Here is a 21,175-nt window from a genome sequence, read left to right on the forward strand (position 1 = left end):
GAAGAACAGGGTGATGAAAGAAAATCCTACATAGGGTTTCATTTGAAGGAAAATCTCATGGGTGGCAAAGGATTCTTCTGAAAAATCAGAACATTTGATGACTATGGATTGATAAAAACATTTAACCCAGTTAGTTCCTCATCTTTCATTACATAGAGATCAAGCACTGGGGGATTTAAATTGTATGACATGCATTGTTTGACTCTGCCTTTGCCTCAGTGCCATTTTATACAAATTCTAAATAAACAGAATATTTTCAGGCACTAAGTCAGAGGCATTACACTTTGCATTGCATTGCATTTAAAGTCTCAACGTATTTCATTAATTCAGATTATAGAATTCCAGTGCTGCAATCAAACACCAACTATACTTGACAAATCTCTTGTTGCTCCTCCCACCTCCCAGCCAGTCTCTGGATGAAGTCATTGATTCAGATGTCATGGAGCTTAAATTACAGCAGGTGCATTCTGGGAACAGAGGCAGCCTGAATGCAAGGTGCAGATTTTTGTGCGCTTGCCAAGGGTGTGAAAATAATAAACATTTTGTTCTAGCGATGCTGTGATCCAGTTGAAAAATGGCATTAAAAATCCAGTTTCTACATTCTTGAAAGAAAATTGGAAGTCTTAAATCTCAGCCAGTTATGCCAATTTGATACTGCAGCTCTTCCTGACATTGTGCTCCTTAAGGAAATCATGAAAATCTATTACTAGTTTCCACAAATACTTGGCCTATTTATTGTATTATGGATAGCAATGAATACTGGGGAAACATCTAATCAATAAACATCACTTTAAAAATCAGGAAAGTGATGAATAGCGGCATCCAAAATAAAAATTGGTTTTACACTGATGACAAAGCTCAGAACCAGAATCTTTGCTTTGTTCAAGTGTGAGCAAACTACAAGAATTAGTGGACTTTAGATTACTACTATAGAACAAACAACATATTGCAAGTCAGTATTACTTCATTCCTGTGCCTATTAGAAGAATTACAATACTCTTGCTTCCATGAGGTCTACTAATTAAGATAGTGTTTTTCACAGAAGTTTATTATTGCCCACAACTTCCTCAGAGTGGTAATCAGTAAGTGGTTTGCCACTCTGTACTAACTTACCCATGCTCAAATGTGAAGTGCCTGTCTGGCCTGACCTGACCTTACTGACTCAGGCTGGATGAGTCACGAAGCAAAGCTTGTCCACAGCTCCTACAGCAAAGTGCAAAAGGAGCGGACCAAAGGAAAACATGACCACTAGCTACAGTGAAGCAGGCGAGTTTACAATCCCCCTTTAAAGGGAGAAGGTAAATCTCTAATGTGATGTGGGGATGGGAAAAGAGAGGAGCAGTGTCAGACATGGCTGGGGGCGGAGGGGTCCATTAGGGTGGTGCAGACAGGAGCATGGGGTTATATGGACATCAGTGTGGGGGGGGTGTCCCCCATGTGAGGTTCAGCTTGGGTATTTGAAAAACTCTCAAGTTAGAAGTGCTTTGTTTCCCTTTCAGCTCTTTGAGAGTAACTAAGCAGGACCATCTCAAGTTACCTATTGCCTGGACAATGCAACTGTCCAGGGGAATTTAGCCTCTCTGGACAATTGCCAGGTAAATTTTACCTGGGAGCTTCCAAAAGGGGTAACCCCACTGCATCTCTGGGGTATCCCCAAATCCAATGCTGGGGACAAGAAAATTACCATCCTGTTTGAAATCAGCTCTGTGAACTGGAGCAAAAGACTTAATTTAGAAAATTACACAGGGCATTCATTCACATGATTTGAGATTTAACAGCTGCCAGAGATCAAGAAAATGTGCTTCACCAAGCTGAGAGTGAATTTTCAAGTACTTAACATGCAGGGAAAATTGGATACACGTATCCATGCACAGCATAGAATGTTTTTCAACGATGGCCCTTTCAGGAACTCCGCATTGCAATGGCAAACTAGGTATCACCTGTTTGCTCAATACATCTGCCTCCAAACAACCACCATCCCCTCCCCCAATGTAACAAATCTCACCTGATAGCCATGGTCCACCTGAAGAAAATTACTGCAGACAACATGACATTGTCCAGCTTAAAATCAACCAGATGTTTTCCTTTGTCATACATCTGTCAATTGCAATTTTATGATCATCACGTTATATTTATACATAATTTTTTTTTAAAGTTGTGTCATGCACAGTAAAACTGAGGAAAATTAATTTTCTACCTTAAAGATTCCATCCAGTAATATTTTGAACAATGCAGTTAAGCAATGAGGCCTGCAAACATTTGCGGCACTGACCTTGAGGATGATTTTAGTCCATGAGTTTCAGGTAAGTTAAAATTGGATCCCTTATCACAATCGTTTTCATACTGTTACTACTTGTACTCATACTAAATAATGCACAGGGGAACAGTGCTGAGCACTACTGCCCCACAGTGCCAAAGTCCCAGGTTTGATTCTCGGCTTGGGTCGCTGTGTGTGTGTGCAGTTTGCATATTCTTCCAGTGTTTTGGTGGGATTCCTCTGGGTGCTCCAGTTTCCCCCCACAGTCCATGCTATTTTGCCCCTTAGTGTCAGGGGGACTGGGTAGGGTAAATGGATGGTGTTGTGGGGATAGGCCTGGATGGGATTATGGTCAGTGCAGACTCAATGGACCCAAAATGGCTTCCATCTGCACTGTCGAGATTCTATGATCCCACGATAATAGTACACATTGGATACAATGCACATCTCACTATCTTCACAAGTGATTAACTTTTTTTTCCCCCCCAAATCCAGTATAATAGACAGTAAAGAGATTCCACATGGGGGAAGGAGAGTAGGGCAAAAAGAGAAATGGAACTAAAGATCAAACTTGTTTGGACAGAAGGCTAGACCATCTACTTCCAAATCAACTAGACAATTTGGAACCAGAATGTCACTGTCTATCTCTATCACATCTTTGAACTTTTCCAAACATAACGAGTGAAGAGAAATGCTGAATCTTTAGAGAAAGAGTTTTGTTTTAAACAAGGAGGGAATGAGGTGAAAGAGACCAAAAAAATTTTAAGTATCATTTTTACCCTCAATCATTTTTGTGGAGTCAAGGCACCAGCCCTGCCCCCAGCATGCCCTACTCCACCATGGGAGAAGGGTGGTGCCTATATCTTGCTCCCCTTCCCCAAACTCTTTGTCTTGTTCCATAAGCAACAGGAAATAACTCGCTAAGATGATTATTCACTTCTGCGTGTGCAGTAGCCATCTATTGTGGGGAATCAAAATCCATCATAAATGCATTTTGACCACAATTCCTATTACTGCCACAGCCAAGGTCAGTAAAGGAATGGCACAGTGGCAGAGCAGTTAACACTGCTGCCACACAGTGCTGAGAATCTGGGCTTGTTTCCCAGCTTGGGTGACTGTGCGGAGTCTACACAGGTTTCCTCCACAGTCCAAATGAAGTGTTGGTTAGACGCATTGGCCATCCTAAATTCTCCCTGAGTCTACCCGGACAGGCGCTGGAGTGTAGCATATTCATAGTTTATAAGGATTTTCATAATAATTTCACTGCAGTGTTAACGTAAGCCCACTTGCGACACTAATAAATAAACTTTAAACTTAAACCAAGGTTTGAGGCTGGATCTTGTTCTGTTCTCTAGATATACGAGGTAAACCATCAAATGACGTGTATTTTAAAATCAATTGCCTCATTGAGCCTGTTAACACAGATGACATCATAGAACCAATTACAATTTGGACCCTTTATGCTCCTGTCCAAGTAGAATGGACATCTTTATATTGGTTAGAAGTTGCTAAATATTAAAAGTTCACCTTCAAATTAAAGTTACAAATGCTTTAATGCTGTAAATGGGCTAAGGAGCATGGACATCTGAACACATTTCTAAAACTGAATATTCCAAGAATCCCAATGACAATTGATTCAGCAGCTCTTGAAGTCAGGGCTCCTGGATGAACCTAATGCCTTGAGAGGTAGAACACACGTTTAAATCTCCGCTCAAGTTCATTTCACTGGTAGGACTTTAAATAATCAGTAAAAACACCAATATAATTCAACTCTGGTGTGAACTAAAATGTTTCCATTGCCGGGTCACAGTAACGTTATGTTGTTCACAAGTACGATCGCATTACCTTTACTTACCATCCACTAGGGAAGTATTCCATTTGATCTATTAAAACCACAAGGTTTATCTTCAAAATGACATAAGGGAGCAATGTCAATTGTTCACGGTTCTGGTGCATGTGTATTTTGAACCTCCCATGATATGAACATCAGTTTTTGTCAAGCTTGCCCAAGGTACAAATGGTTACTTTTGTAAACAACAGGATCATACTGTTAGGCATGCTGACTGATCACTCTCTGGTGATACTTGCTCAACTGTGTGCAATGTTGGAGCAAGGACAGGATCAACCCCAGCTGTGATGCCTCGTGGTTGACCACTCCAACCCAGTTCATTACTCATCATTTTGAACAGTTACTTGGATAAGATAATGGGGCAAGCCATTAGGAAAATGTAGCAGGAAAAGGGCAGAAAATTAGCAAGTCAGCCTTTTTAAATTATTCAGGTCCAAATATTATTCAACTTACTGCAGGAGATTTGAAAGTAAGCTAATGTCTTACAAAATGAATTCACTTATGCAGTTAAGACCTTTCACAAGTTGCTTCTCGAGTTGAGCAAGAAGATTAGAACAAAAAAAAAGCTCATATCTGCCTTCCACAACTTGCAGAGGATTCAAAATGATGACAAGTCACCTAGACAAGAATTTATTTCACCCTAAATCACCACCACACTACAATGCAAGTAAAGCAGCATGTTATAGAAGCAGGAGTCAAGCTTTTTCACACCAGTGGGTGGGGCTAAAAATATACAGGAAGTAGGTTTGATATCAATGAATAAGCCTTCCCGAACTGATCATCAATTTCTGAAAGTGGACAGCTCGAGGCTTGGAATAGTACAGTTGAAAAATTCACAACTCGGGAGTGCCAAAGCAAGAAGTTTTTTTCAAAATGCAAGTGAAAGGAGATATCATTTTTTCCAAATGCTGCTTTATGGTGGATTAAAAAGCTAGCAGTCTTTCCCGTCACCTCTGGAAAATAATAAAACTTGTTCAGTGCTGTAAATTCTCAGACTCTTGGTGAATGCAAATTCACCCCTGTCCAAAATGCTTTTGTTTAAGAACACATTCCGGAAATAAGCAAGCTATTCATAAACAAGTAAGAACTGCTTAAAACGCTTGCCTTCAATTCATTGTTATCAGACCAATGTTTAAAAAGGGTCAAAAGAAATGTTTACAAAAATCAGAATGAAAGTTTAAGGCACGATGTAGATTTGTTGTCACTTATACCGGAGACTTATAGATTTATACTTCTAAGACGGAACGTGTTTTTTTTAAAAAAGAGAACCACATGCTTTGTGAGATCACATCCTTCCCCAACAGATTCCCTGATAACAAGGCCAGGGTAACCTGAATTTAGAACCTTTTAAGCTGCAATGGAAACCCGTAATTGGTGTTATTGGTATTTTCCATTTGAACATACAAATATGCACACAGCATTTTCTTCAGCTGGATCATTATGAATCCAAATCATCTGCAAATGTCTGAATACTTTCACCATAGAATGAAATCTTACTCGAATTTCACACTTAAATCAATGCATTATTGGCAAGACATTGGTTTCAATGCCAATCTCAAAACACACATGCTTTCAGTTACATTTGCCCATCTTTGCCATCAGATGCAGATAAGCAGAGGCATGGTGTTAAGCCAATAAGGACAACAAGAATAATCACCATTGTTACACATTTGGCATATGTTCCATTTCTATATAGGTACACCAGCCAACCGCAGTAAAACTTCAGAGATTTATAGTTACCACACATCCTTTTTCAGAGCCTAGCTTTGAAGATTGTAAAGTTAAGAAACACAACATGCATGCAGAAAAAAAAATATGGTTTCACAAAATATTGCATAGTGTACTTTGGAAGCAATATCCTGTCGCTCCAAGTGTTAGTCTGACTGACCGACGGATTTTTTTTTTAAAACCTCAGCACAACATAAAAGTGCAAATTCGAGATTTGAACTCAAGTTCAGCCAGATCTAGGAAATTCAGTAAAGAGTTGAAGCAAACAATTTCTCTTTACATGCTGCATTACAGTTTTCATTCCCTCCTTTCAGAAAACTGTGCTTGCGTACTGTTCTTGTGCCACAGGTTTGGTGCATTCAGTAACATTCCCAAGGGGCCATTATTAATGCCCACATCTCAAGAACAATTATTAATGGGCTATTTGACTGCTGGAACAAGAGCTAGCTCACCTATAAAGCCCAAACACACACACTCAATTCAGGTTAGCTAAGTCTGTTGCATGGCAATGTCAGTGGGAAGACTGCAATCCTAGAGGCAGAGGCTAACTGTATTTTTTTTTTGTTTACTTGTGGGACATTGGCATCGTTGGCTGATCAGGATTTATTGCCCATCCCTAGTTGCCTGAGGGCAGCTGACAGTCAACCACATTGCTGTGGCTCTGGAGTCACACGTGGGCCAGACCAAGTAAGAACGGCAGATTTCCTTCCCTAAAGGACATAGTGAACCAGATGATCTTTTCCGACAATCAACAATGGTTTCATGGTCATCAGTAGATTCTTAATTCCAGATTTTTTTTATTGAATTCAAATTCCACCAATTGCCATGGAGGTATTCAAACCCAGGTCCCCCAGAACACTGGCTGGGTTTCTGGGTTAATAGTCTAGCGATAATACCAAAGCGCCATGACCTCCCCGTGCATGACCGCCATCACACATCAGGGATCAAGCAAAGGATTTTCCTGATCTCTATGGATCTCACTGGAAAAACTAACTGACATGGGCAGAGTTCATGTGGTGACTTGAGAAATCATCAGAAATTAGAGGAATTAAAGGGGAGTTTGAGAACATTCTTTTACTTGAAGTGGTGGATGCCTGGAACTCTGTCTGAAAAGCTGATCAAGGCAGAAATCCTCATAGCTTTTAAAGTGTGAATATGCACTTGAAGTTTCATAACTTGCAAGGCCACAGACCAAGAGCTGAAAAGTGGTCTGAGGCTGAATACCTCTTCTTTTTTGGTTAGCATGGACATAATGAGACAAATGACTTCTCTTTCTGCTGAGAATTTCTAAAATCCCATGATCGATTGCCCACCGCTCCTTTATGCAAAGCTGCATCAGTCAGAGCCCACTGAATGCTTGGCCCACAAGTCTTCCCCATCTCTCGATGAAGCCATAATGAAGTATCACCAAACATATGCCAGGCTTCATTTAGTGACCCAAGTGGGCATTTGTCAGCAAGCTGCAAGCAGTCAACTTTCCAGGTCAATCTTGCCCACATGCACGAAATTTACAGCACAGATTGCTGCATCACTACCAGAATTACTTTCTCTTTCCTTAACCTAGGTATACCGTCATAGTACCAAACAGACAGATCAGAGAATAATCACACAGGAGCACCAGGCCTATTATTATAGATCTACCTTTTGGATGTCTTTAAGACAGAGACAGAACACAAGGCAATCAGGGCTTATGGGGAAAAGGCGGGAGAATGGGGATGAGAAAAATATCAGCCACGATTGAATGGTGGAGCAGACTCGATGGGCTGGGTGGCTTAATTCTGCTCTCATGTCTTTTGGTCTATTCTGTCTGACAAAGTACCACATCAGTCGGCATGTTTAATCCACAACAATTAGGAAAGGTGTGGAAGGGTAATCAAACTGTTGAGCGCCGCAAATACATATGATTTGATTCACCCAACTCCATCCATGTTGTTTCCTGCATTGACAACTGTGAAATAAATGATTAACGGGAGTTTTTATTGCACCCGTGTGTGTATATAGATGGTTTCAAGTTTTTTTTTGTGTAGAATTATTAGATATTTTTGCTCGTGTTAAACATACCTGCCCATAGTTGTCTATTCCAGTAACTAATCTATTTAAATTTAATAAATCAAAGGATGTCCTTAAAGACTGGCCAAGAGTTGATAGTCCTACAGCTTGAAGATTTTTCAATTCGTTCATGAACGTTGCATGGTTTTCCTTCCAGCCAGCCTGAAAAATAAAACATTTCAGTCATGCTTTCTCGGTTCAAAGTGTTTCCAATTCTTTCATCACTTAAGTTGCAGGAAGCCAGTATTCATAGGACATTGCAGCAGGATATCACACACAAAAGGTATAGAAATTTGTAAAAGATTAGTAACTTCACAATGTCGATACAATGTCAATAGAAAAGGCTCTAGACGTAGACATGTTTTCCTTCTCGTCCCCCCCGCCCCAAATGCATTAAGGGAATACAGGACTCCAGACACTGGCATTGCATCTAAGGGGTTTTTAGATGGGAGATTAGCAAATGTGGTCTGAACCTAAATTAGACTCGTTTTAAAAACTCTCCTGCACTTCACCAAACCCTCCTCAATCTCAATGATCTTGTGGTACTTCAAGCATATAACTGGTGTTGAGACACTTTTTACTGCACCCACCCCAGTGCCAGCATTTCCACATTATGGCTTCTACTGACTGTGACAGGAAAAGGAAGCGCATCACAGCTACACCTCTGTTCAATTTTCCCTCTTAACATTGTAAAGAAGCTACCCCACCCCAGCCCCTAAAACCCACTCAAATAGTCAACTATATCCAAAAAAAACACGGGTGAGATAGAAATTGTGGTGCAAATATTTATTTGAACTGCATCTGCCCCTTCCATGGGATATCAGTAGTTCAATGCACTGATGTGAATTTTTAGGCTTTTCCTTCATTGATGTTTGTGCTTGTTTCTCAGTACTTCCAGTTGCCCAGAGGTTTAATCATAATTACACAAAACTGCCAGGCCATAAGCTCTGGGATTCCCTGCCAAACCTCACCACCTCTCTCCAGTGCTCTCTTTCTTCCTTTAAAAACAAACGTCCTCATCAGTGCCATCACAGCACATCCTAGCAAGAGCGAGGTCCAACATTATGTGCAACTCAAACATTTAAAGTAACCTTTTTCTATAAAAATTGCTAAGTGTAATTTAAATAAAATGCAGGAGACTTAACAGTATAGTTCATCAAGAAAGCCCAGTTGTGCATCTTATTATAATTCCCTTTAAGCAGCAAGTTTGGGCACTTGATTCTAACATCCCCTTTAAGAAGCAAGTTTGGGCAGATATTTGATGCTGACTGTCATTCCCTGTTAAGCACTAAGTTTGGGCATATACAAAAGTCTGCAGGCAGCATGGTGGCACAATGGTTAGCACTGTTGCCCCACAGCACCAGGGACCTGGGATCGATTCCTGGCTTGGGTCACTGTGCAAATTCCATACAGACATTTTTCCCATGTCTGCGTGGGTTTCCTCCAGGTGCTCCAGTTTCCTCCCACAGTCCGAAGACGTGCTGGTTAGAAACACTGGCCGTGCTAAATTGTCCCTGAGTGTACGCGGACAGACACTGGCGTGTGGCAGCTAGGGGATTTCCACAGTACCTTCATTGCAGCGTGAATGTAAGCCGACTTGTGACTAGTAAATAAACTTTAACTTTACACTTGATGCTGACTGTCATTCCCCTTTAAGAAGAAAACCTTGGCACTTAGGATGGTTTGTGTTCCCCCCTTGTAAGTAGCAAGTTTGGACAGATACTTGATGCTGACTGCCATTCCAGCTTAAGCAGCACTTAGGACAGTTTGTGGTCCCCTTTTTAAGTAGCAAGTCTGTCACACACCCTCCTGAGAAGTGAGTCACCTAGAGAGTTCTGCGCCATCCTTTAAAACATCAGAAACTCCTCAAGTTAGTTCCTGCACATCGTTTACCCCCGCCCCCTTCTGTTTTATGCTAAATAAGGTGGCGTGTCCATGAGAAAAGCCATCTCTAACCCTCCTTTTCCTCACCCCCCCACCCCTAGCTACCACCACCACCCTGAGCTGTACAGCAGGAGGAACATGTCGGCCATGTTTAGTTAGGGTGCCTGAGTGGAAAGAGTGAGAGAGAGAGAAAGGGAAACCTCTTCTTCTCTCTCGCCCCCTCCTCGCAGGGGAAAAAAAAAATCACCCAACACATCAAATTAAAAAAATGAAAAGCCCAGCATGAATGAGGGCCCGGGGTTTTAGTTTTTTTTACCTTGATACCATACGGTGGATCATCGAAGGTCACCAGCATGTACCTGTCTCCCCGGCTGGCAGGGTCCCGGGCTCGCAGCTGTTTACAGGGGGAAGGGAGGGGGCAAGATGGAGGCAGAGAGAAAGACGGGGGAGGTGGGGAAGAGAGAGAGACACACAAGTTAGGATCTCCATTCGGCGTTAGCGCGGGGCCTGAGGCCTAGCTCCCACCCTCCCCTCCCCTCCCGCAAATAAATAAGGCCATTAATTCCTTGTCTTTTTACCTTCATGAAGGTCTCAACCGCGCCTTTGGCTATGTCCAGGTAGGTGGTGCCCAGATGGGTGCGCTGGCTCATGGAGGCGGACGTGTCAATGAGGAAGAGTAAGATGGGCATGATGAGGATGATTGGGGAAGGGGGGGGTGGTGGTGGTGGTGAGGAGGAGGAGAGAGAGAGGGGGATTGAGAGGACTGGGTGGTTGGCGGGGGGGGGGGGGGGGGGGTCAGTGAGTTAGATCAGGAGGGGAGGTCAGTGTGCTGTAATGGAGCTGGAAGCCGCCGAGCAGGCTTTGGGACTTGTCTGTACTCGGGGACTGGGGCTCTCCAGCCAAGTGGGTATCTCTGCCCCCCAACTTTGTGTGTTGGGAGGGTAATGGCAGCGGGCTGGAGGGGGAAGGCTCTGCCCTTCTTGTGTCTGTCTTTCACCTCCGCCCTCCTGCTTTTTTTTTGTTTGTTTTCCCCTCTCCCTCCCCGCCCGCGGCGAGCTCTTGGTTTAAGGGGAAGAACCGCTCCCTTCAAGCTCTTCCCCCTTCCACTCCAGCCCCTGTGGCCGTCTCTCTCTTAAATGCCGCTCCGCACAACTTTGCTTCTCCTTTTAACTCCCCCCTCCCCCCCCCCCCCCCACGACACTCGCGATCGCCTCACGTGATGCTGCCCCCCTCCCCCCACCTCCGCTCACCACCAGTTCCCATTGGTCGGCGGCCGGACCCCTTCATTTGCATATCGGAGCCCGCCTCCTCCGGCCGAGGCACCGACTGCGCATGTCCGCGCCCCGTCCCCCTCCCCCCGGGAGGGCATTCTAGGAATCCCCTACGCATGCGCGGCCTTTTTCAAACGCTAAATTCCCGTTCTCAGCTCTGCACATGCGCCTTTCCCTGTCCCTCCGCCGCCGGGGGCGGGGGGAAAAAAAAATGGAGGAATGGCACATGCGCACTGGCTTCCAAGCGCCCTTCCCTTGCCCTCCGGCGCTGGGGGGGGCGGGGACAGAGAAGTGGCACTGCCCACTCACCATTCCCTGTGCCCCTGGCGCCTGGCGGGGGGGGGGGGGGGGGGGGCCATAGGAATGGCACATGCGCACTGGCTCCCAAGCGCCGTTTCGTGTCTCCGGTGCTGGAGGGGAGCTAAAAGGAATGACACATGCGCACTGCCTCCCAAACACCGTTCCCCGCCCCAGGGGGGAGGCGGCAGAGCAATGGTACATGCGCACTGGCTCCCTAGTGCCATTCCCTGCCCAATGTTGCTGGGGACAGGGCGCAGGAGAAATTGCTTCTGGAAACTTCAAGATGCTTGCAATATCCTGCACATCAAGCAGCATTTGTGAACCAAAGTAATGTTTAAAAAAATTTACATCAAAAAACAAAAAAAATTGCTGGAAAATCTCAGCAGCTCTGACAGCATCTTTGGGGAGAGAATAGAGCCACAGATGCTGTCAGACCTGCTGAGATTTTCCACACTTTCTGTTCTGGTTTCAGATTCCAGCATCTGCATTATTTTGCTTTTTATCAATTTGCATTTACACTCCTGTCACAAGTAGCAGAACTAAATGCTTTCCAGCAATGGAATATTTTTGTGAACTGTTGCAATATAAATGGTGCAGCCAATTCATATTCAACAAGCGCCACAAACAGCAATGTGGGCATATTTAACGTTGATTGAGGGATAGAGATTGGCCAAGACTCTGGAGGGGAACTCGCTTTCGAAATAAAATCACACTATCTTTGTTTCAATTCACTTCCTTTGGAGATGCAAGATACGTCCTTTCAAAGTCAAAATCAAGTTCAGACAATTTCAGACCATAACCTCTGCCTCTTTTTTTTGGACAGCAGCTTGTTAATGGAAATAATTTTGTGATCTCTATTTGCACCTCTTGTAGACTCATCTTTTGTTTCTTTGGTTGTCCCTTATATCCTTTTGCTTTGCACCAGCATCCCTTTTATCATTGAATTTCTCCTGCCTCTCACTCTATAAGAGACCATTCCTTTTGTTTTCCCTGTCCCTTTGTTCTTCGCCTCTGCATTTCTTCAACATTCTTTAAGAAGAAACTTCATGGTAGTGTTCATAGAAACCCTACTGTGCAGAAGGAGGCTGTTCGGCCCTTCAAGTCTGCACAGACAACAATCCCACCCAAGCCCTATTCCTGTAATCCCACTATTCACCTCGCTAATACCTCTAACCCATGTATCCGGGGACACTAAGGGACAATTTAGCATGGCCAATGCACCTGCACATCTTTGGAGTGTGGGAGGAAACTGGAACACCCAGAGGAAACCCACACAGACATGGGGAGAACATACAAACTCCACACAGACAGTGACTCAACCTGGGAATCAAACCCAAGTCCCTGGAGCTGTGAGACATTATGTGGAGATGCCGTCATTGGACTGGGGTAAGCACAGTAAGAAGTCTCACAACACCAGGTTAAAGTCCAACAGGTTTATTTGGTAGCACTAGCTTTCAGAGTCTCAGGCTCCTTCATCAGGTGAGTGAGGACTTGTGTTCACAAACAGATCATATACACCCACAAACTCAATTTACAAGATAATAGTTGGAATGTGAGTCTTTACAGATAGTCAAGTATTAAAGGTACAGACAATGTGAGTGGAGAGAGGGCCAAGCACAGGTTAAAGACATGTGTATTGTCTCCAACCAAGACAGTTAGTGAGATTTTGCAAGCCTAGGCAAGTCATGGGGGTTACAGATAGTGTGACATGAACCCAAGATCCCGGTTGAGGCCGTCCTCATGTGTGTGGAAGTTGGCTATCAGTTTCTGCTCAGCGATTCTGCGTTGTCGTGTGTTGTGAAGGCCACCTTGGCGAACGCTTACCCGAAGATCAGAGACTGAATGCATGTGACTGCTGAAGTGTTCCCCGACTGGAACATCTGTTCCCTGACTGGAACTGACGAACATCTCGCCAAGGCCATCGCCATACCCCTACTTCTTGCCTTCAAACAACCACGCAACTTCAAACAGACCATTGTCCACAGCAAACTACCCAGCCTTGAGCAGAACAGTAACCACAACCCCACACAACCACAGGTGCGTCAACGCCAGGTTTATCAGCCGCACTCACAAGACCGCCCCGCACATCACCCAAGCACAACGCAACACCATCCACGCTCTCAAGACCAACAGCAACATTGTCATCAAACCAGCAGACAAAGGAGGGGCCATTGTTGTACTTGCAGTAATCCATTCTGCAAAGAAGTTTACCAACAACTGAACAACGAGGAACACTACAGACAGTTACCAGCAGATCCGACCAAAGAACACACCCATCAACTCAACACTCTGATCAAGACCTTTGATCCAGACCTTCAGAGCACCCTCCGTGCTCTCATCCATCGTAGTCCCCGCGTTGGAGATCTCTACTGCCTCCCAAAGATACACAGGGCAAAGACACCCGGCTGTCCCATCGTATTGGGCAATGGGACCCTGTGCGAGAACCTCTCCGGCTACGTCGAGGGCATCCTGAAACCCATTGTACAAAGAATGCCCAGCTTTTGTCACGACACTGCAGACGGCCTACAGAAACTCAGCACACATGGAGCAGTTGAACCAGGAGCACTCCCTGTCACAATGGATGTCTCGGCACTCTATACCAGCATCCCCCACGACGATGGCATTGTTGCAACTGCCCCAGCACTCAACGCCGACAACTGCCAGTTTCCAGATCAATTTTACAACTCATCCGTTTCATCCTGGACTACAATGTCTTCACCTTCAACAACCAGTTCTTCATCCAGACACACAGAACAGCCATGGGGACCAAATTTGCACCTCAATATGCTAACATCTTCATGCACAGGCTCGAACAAGACATCTTCACCGCACAGGACATTCAACCGATGCTATACACTAGATACATCGATGACATTTTCTTCCTTTGGACTCATGGCGAACAATCACTGAAAAACTATATGATAACATCAACAAGTTCTGCCCCACCATCAGACTCACTGTGGACTATTCTCTGGAATCGGTTACATTCTTGAACACACAGGTCTCCATTAAGGACAGTCAACTTAGCACCTCACTGTACCGCAAGCCCACGGATAACCTCACGATGCTCCACTTCTCCAGCTTCCACCCTAAACACATTACAGAAGCCATCCCCTCTGGTCAAGCCCTCCATTTACACAGGATCTGCTCAGATGAGGAGGATTGCAACAGACACCTCCAGACGCTGAAAGATGCTCTCATAAGAACAGGATACAGCACTCGATGAGTCGAGCAACAGTTCCGACACATCACAGCGAGAAACCACACTGACCTCCTCAGAAGACAAACATGGGACATGCCGGACAGAACTGTACACAGTATTCCAAGTGTGGCCTTACCAATGTCTTGTCCAGCTTCAACAAGACGTCCCAACTCCTGTATTCAATGTTTTGACCAATTAAACAAAGCATGCTAGGTGGCACAGTGGTTAGCACTGCTGCCTCACAGTGCCAGGGACCCGGATTCGATTCCCGGCTTGGGTCACTGTCTGTGTGAAGTTTGCACATTCTCCCCGTGTCTGTGTGGGTTTCTTCCGGGTGTTCCGGTTTTCTCCCACAGTCCAAAGATCCGCAGGTTAGGTTGATTGGCCATGCTAAATTGCCCTTAGTGTCAGGGGTACAAGCTAAGGTAAATGCATGGGGTTTTGGGAATAGGGCCTGGTTGGGATTGTGGTCAGTGCAGACTCGATGGGCCGAATGGCCGCCTTCTACACTGTAGGATTCTATGATAAGAACAAGTGACAGTTGGCCTAGTGGGGGAGGGGGAGGGAGGGTTTCTGCTTTGGGGTAAAAGAAACTGGGATATTTAAAAAAGGTTGAGATGGAGGAGAATGGTCACAGACTAAAGTTGTTACACGCAATGTTGAGTTCCGAGAGCTGTAACATGCCTAATCAGAAGAAGAAGCACTGCTCCTCCAGTTTCCGTTGAGATTCATTAGAGCATTGCAGCAGGCTGAGGATGGATATGCAGGCACAAGAGCACAATGCTGAGTTGAATCAGCAAGCAACACGAAGGTTGAGGCCATGTCTGTGGACAGAGCGAATGTGTTCTGCAAAGCGATCACCCAGTCTGTGTTTCATCTCCCCAGTGTACAGGAGGCTGCACTGGGAGGGGCGAATACAGTAAACCAACCTGAAGGGAATGCTGCCTCACCTGAAAGGAGTATTTGGGGTCTCGAACGGTGAGGAGGGGAGAGTTAAAGAGGCATCCTGCACTTATCCCCCACCAATGCTGCCAACACCTCTATGATGCCACCAGCTTCCCCTTCCCCCCTCCCTGTCAGCATTCCGCCGGGTCTGCTCCCTTTGGGGTACCTGGTCCACTCCTCCATCCCTTCATTCCCCTTCCCCAGGTACCTTTCCATGCAATCGCAGAAGGTGCAACGCCTGCCCCCTTTGGATAAAGGAAGGGGGCCAGTTCATTCCCCCTGACTGTAGACTGGGTGAGAATTTGGGGAATACCCCAGCCAGATGGTAACAAATTGAGGACTCTGGCCTGGGTTAAAAAAGTCTGCAGAACCTCATCTGGGCGCTGGTCGTAATGCGGTACTGATCCCACCCTCTGCAGCCTTGACTCACACGCTCTGCTTTCTTTCCTGAATCCAGCCAGCAATCCACTTGTCCGCTGACTCCACATTCTCTGACTGCGTTCTTTAGTATATTATGGGTGGGATTATCCGGCCCTTCCTCCAGTGCAATCTTCCTGTCCCGCCAAAGGCAACTGCTCACAGTGGGTTCCCCACCTGCAGGGACGTCAAGCCATGCAAAACTCCACTGAGGTTAGCGGGACTGGAAGATCCCGCCAGTGACCATTGCTGACTGCCTCCACATTCTCCTGGGCGGGGGGTTAAAAATGGATCAAAGAACGTATCACAGAGAAAGTTAAAGTTCATTTATCAGTCACAAGTTGGCTCACATTAACGCTCCAATGAAGTTACTGTGAAATTCCCCTAGTCGCCACACTCTGGGGCCTGTTTGGGTCAATGCACCCTAACCAGCACATCTTTCAAAATGTGGGAGGAAACTGGAACACACCCACGCAGACGTGGGGAGAACGTGCAGACTCCACACAGACAGTGACCCAAGCCGGGAATCGAACCCAGGTCCCTGGCACTGTGAGGCAGCAGTGTTAACCACTGCGCCACCGTGCCACCCCATTGATTCGAGGCAGGCATCTGAGAAATTCTGAGATGTGAATTAGCTGATCGGTGATAAAACAAGTGGTTATGTGCGTGATTAGGGACAACAATAGGTGGTAACTTCAAAATGGAGATATTCACAGAATCATAGAATCCTTACAATGCAGAAGGAGGCCATTTGGCCCATCAAGTCTGCACTGGCCACAATCCCACCCAGGCCCTAATCCCATAACCCCACATATTTACCTCACTAACCCCCCTGATACTAGGGTCAACTTAACATGGTCAATCAACCTAACCCGCACATCTTTGGACTTCCTCTTTGATGTTATTCTATTGTTTGGAAGGCATATTGGCAACATAGCAGCCAAAAGCTGACCGACACCACAGGGTCAATCATGTAAAAGGGAAAGGAATAAAGTTAAAATTTATTTATTAGTCACAAGTAAGGCTTACATTAACACTGCAATGAAGTTACCATGAAATTCCTCTAGTTGCCACACTCTGACGCCTGTTCAAGTCAATGCACCCTAACCAGCACGTCTTTCAGACTGTGGGAGGAAACCGGAGCACCCAGAGGAAACCCACGCAGATATGGGGAGAACGTGCAAACTCCACAAAGGCCCTGACCCAAGCCAGGAATCAAACCCAGGTCCCTGTGAGGCAGCAGTGCTAAACATTATGCTGCCATGCCACCCACATCACTGTGCCACCAAAAGTATAACTGCAGAACAGTTAAAAGAAAAGGGAGTCACAGCTAACGTTAGGGGTGTAATCTTACTAGCTCACCACTCCGAGTGATCAGTGTGGTGAGATGGGAAGATAGCGTGAGAGGCCGTGTGCGAATTGGATCACCATCTTCCCAACCCCTCCTTACTGGCGAGAGTGGCTTTGCGTACCCGTTAACATAGAATTGACTAAATTTAAATCCACTTACTGGGTTTGGAATGGCTGCTTCTGCCTTCCTGGGTTCTTCCCCCCCTCCTGCCTGGGGACTAGGTGCCATGGCCATCCCAGGGAGATCAGAGGCCATTGGAACCCCTGGGGTGATCGGTGGCATGGCCAGGCAGCATGCGAGGGGCAGGTAAAAGTCTGAAACTCTCCCACTTTTCTCGCTCATTCCGCACTTGGAATTTTTTTCGTAGGGGCGGCATGGTAGCACAGTGGTTAGCACTGCTGCTTCGCAGCTCCGGGGTCCTGAGTTCGATTCCCGGCTCGGGTCACTGTCTGTGTGGGGTTTGCACATTCTCCTCGTGTCTGCGTGGGTTTCCTCCGGGTGCTCCGGTTTCCTCCCACAGTCCAAAGATGTGCGGGTTAGGTTGATTGGCCATGCTAAGAAATTGCCCCTTAGTGTCCAGGGTAGCGAAGGTTAGAGGGATTAGTGGGTATAATATGTAGGGATTTGGGGGTAAGGGCTTGGATGGGGTTATGTTCAGTGCAGACTTGATGGGCCGAAGGGCCTCTTTCTGTACTGTAGGGTTCTATGATGACTATGAAGATTGTGTCCTTCAAGATTTTGGGGGGCAATTCTCCCTAGAAGTGCAATAGGTGCTCCTGAAAGAAGTGGCTGTTATCTGCCTTCACTGAACTGGGAGACTATTTCCTTGGTGTGGCAACCGTAACCTGTATGTGGCAATTACTTGCTGCATTGAACTCACAGTTACTTAATAGTGAATGTTGTTTGGGAAAGGGGGTGTCTTAGAATTTCAGGTAACATCTGTAGTTGGGGACCAAGGGATTGTTCCATGTGGAATTGTATGTGTACAGTCATCGGTGTACTTAAGTGTTGTACTGTGTTATAGTCTCTTACCGTGTGTGTTTTTACTTTTATTTTATGTGAATACATATTCTTTATTAATTGTTCACACAATGACTGGACTGCTCTTCAATAGATCGTACATTGTTCATCACATTACACTGAAAAAATGTAAAAGTCTGGGGCACCACTGCTGCCCCACAGCGCCAGAGATCCAGGGTCGATTCCCGCCTTGGGTCACGTTTGTGTGGGTTTCCTCCGGGTGTTCCGGTTTCCTCCCACACTCCAAAGATGTATGCGTTAGGTGGATTGGCCATGCTAAATTGCCCCTGGGTGTCACAGGGACTAGCTAGGGTAAATGCATGGGGTGATGGGGATAGGGCTTGGATGGGATTATTTTCAGTGCTGACTCTATGAAGTGCTGACACTTCAGTGCTGGCCTCCTTTTGCACTGTAGGATTTTATGAAAACATATATGCCACTAAGAAGCGGTGTTCCAAATTACCCTTCTGGGTTTTGGATCTGTGTGAGGTACCTCCAGATGCTCCTGTTCCCTCCCACAGTCTGAAAGATGTGCTGGTTAGGTGCATTGACCATGCTAAATTCTCCCTCAGCGTACCTGAAGAGGTACCCCACTGTGGCGACTAGAGGATTTAGATAATAACTTCATTGCAGTGTTAATGTAAGCCTTTTGTGACATTTCTGAAATAAACTTTCAACTTTAGATGATTTTTGCAGCCAGTCAGGAGGTGCATCATTGAGAGATGGGGCTGTCGTCAGTTTGTGGAGTGCAGATTTGTCACTAGGAGTAATGTTTAATCAATGTCGATTTTAGTTTGTTTGTTATGGTAAAAGTCTGAAAACATAAAGACTGGAAAACCTCGAACCTTTCCACAGCTGGGGTTCTCCAGTGCCGCTGCAGTGGACCGAGTTTTGGATGGGCACCAAATTCTCCATTCTTGCTGGTAGTGTGGACAGGGCGAACAAGATTGGAGAATCATGCCCAGAACCTTGTGATGCGATTTCTTTAAGGTGGCCACTGGGAATGCAAAACTTTTTAAAAAGTGCCAAACTGTGATACAAGCAGAAAGAATGCTTTCTACGGTGCGTCTGTAAAAGTGTTGAGAGTTGTAGCTGACATGCCAAATTTCCTTCGTCTTCTGAGGATGTAGAGGCTTTGGTGGGCCAGGACAGGTTGTTGGCGATTTGGATGCCTATAAACATGAAGCTTTTGACCATTTCCACTTTGTCCCTGTTGATGTAGACAGGGGCATGTTCTCCTTTACGCTTCCTGAAGTCAATGACAATCTCCTTCGTTTTGTTGACATTGAGGGAGAGATTATTGTCGCCGCACCAGCTCACCAGATTCTCTATCTCATTCCTGTACTCTGTCTCATCATTGTTTGAGATCCAACCACTGTGGTAGTGTCTTCAGCAAATCTGCACATCGAATTGCTGGGAAATTTGGCCGCACAGTCAAGGGTGTATAAAGCGTATAGTAGGGGGTTGAGAACACAGTCTTGTGGGGCACCAGTGTTGAGAATGATCATGGAGGAGGTGTTGTTGCGTATCCTTACTGATTGTGGTCTGTGGATCAGGAATCTCAGGATCCAGTCGCAGAGGGAGGTGCTAAGGTCCAGGCCACGGAGTTTGGAGATGAGTTTCATGGGAATAATGGTGTTGAAGGCTGAGCTGTAGTCAATAAATAGGAGTCTGACATAGGTGTCCTTGTTATCTAGGCGTTCCAGTGTTGAGTGCAAAGCCAGGGAAATGGGTCTGCTGTGGACCTGTTGCGGCAGTAAGCAAACTGTAGTAGATCCAGATTTTAAACAAACAAGATTTCACAGTTACTTTTCATAGAGTTCTTACAGTGCAGAATGTGGCCATTTGGCCCATTGAGTCTGTCCCAACAACAATCCCACCCAGGCCCTATCCCCATAACTTTTTCTTATTAACTGAACAGCTGGCATGAGTATGTCTATTGTTCTGGCATTTTTTAGCGGGGTACCTGTCTGTGAATGCCTTTCTACGATTAAAAAAGGCTCTATGGTCGAGAGCTTCACGTTTTTTAGACGTCCAGATCACCAACAACCTGTCCTGGTCCCCCCATGCCGACATTATAATTAAAAAAGCCCACCAACGCCTCTACTTTCTCAAAAGACTAAGGAAATTTAACATATCAGCTATGAGCCTCACCAACATTTACAGATGCACCATAGAAAGCATTCTTTCTGGTTGTATCACAGCTTGGTCTGGGCTCCTGCTCTACCCAGGACTGCAAGAAACTACAAAAGGTCATGAATGTAGCCCAATCCATCACGCAAACCAGCTTCCCATCCATTGACTCTGTCTACACTTCCCGCTGCCTCTGCAAAGCAGCCAGCATAATTAAGGACCCCACGCACCCCGGAGATTCCCTCTACCATCTTCTTCTGAGGGAAAAAGATATAGAACTCTGAGGACACGTACCAACCGACTCAAGAACAGCTTCTTCCCTGCTGCTGTCAGACTTTTGAATGGACCTACCTTGCATTAAGTTGATCTTTCTCTACACCCTAGCTGCGACTGTAATACTACATTCTGCACTCTCTCCTTTCCTTCTCGATGAATGGTATGCTTTGTCTGTATAGCTTTGACTAAGCTCAGGTCCCCAAAATCCTGGCAACAAACAGTGACCAGGAATCATCCTTTCAAAGTGCTTTAATTTAGAAAGTATTCTTATCGCAATAGTTGATTCTCATTTTACTTCTTCTGAAAGTACTTTGGAGGAACAACATCCACAAAGATTACAGTGCTGCTCTCCAGTTTCTCCTTGTGGGTTGACTGTGTACTAATACGTGCGACAGTGATAAATTAAATCAAAAATTAACTTGAAGATGGTGGCAGAGAAATTGCAACTGATTCTGAAAGTATGGGATAAAGAGGCTCAACACCTCAAGGATGA

The 21,175-nt window shown here is 45.4% G+C and overlaps 1 protein-coding gene across 3 annotated transcripts in view; it reads right to left on the reverse strand.

Moving 5' to 3' along the window:
- The window catches only part of LOC145353470 (integrator complex subunit 6-like), a 106,512-nt gene extending 96,028 nt beyond the window's left edge, over positions 1–10,484 (reverse strand). For all 3 annotated transcript variants that reach the window (XR_013888707.1, XM_080204263.1, XM_080204264.1), the window contains exons 1-3: positions 10,346–10,484; positions 10,084–10,161; positions 7,896–8,045 (exon numbers count right to left, since the gene is read on the reverse strand). Coding sequence is in view for 2 of the 3 variants with exons in the window: in XM_080204263.1 (XP_080060389.1) it covers positions 7,896–8,045; positions 10,084–10,161; positions 10,346–10,456 (339 nt within the window). In the remaining variant the exon portion in view is untranslated. The remainder of the gene's footprint in view (positions 1–7,895; positions 8,046–10,083; positions 10,162–10,345) is intronic.
- Between the last annotated feature and the right edge of the window lie 10,691 nt (positions 10,485–21,175).

Source organism: Carcharhinus amblyrhynchos, chromosome 15, assembly GCF_965287045.1.
Source record: "Carcharhinus amblyrhynchos chromosome 15, sCarAmb.v2.hapA, whole genome shotgun sequence".
In the NCBI taxonomy this organism is placed as follows: domain Eukaryota; kingdom Metazoa; phylum Chordata; class Chondrichthyes; order Carcharhiniformes; family Carcharhinidae; genus Carcharhinus; species Carcharhinus amblyrhynchos.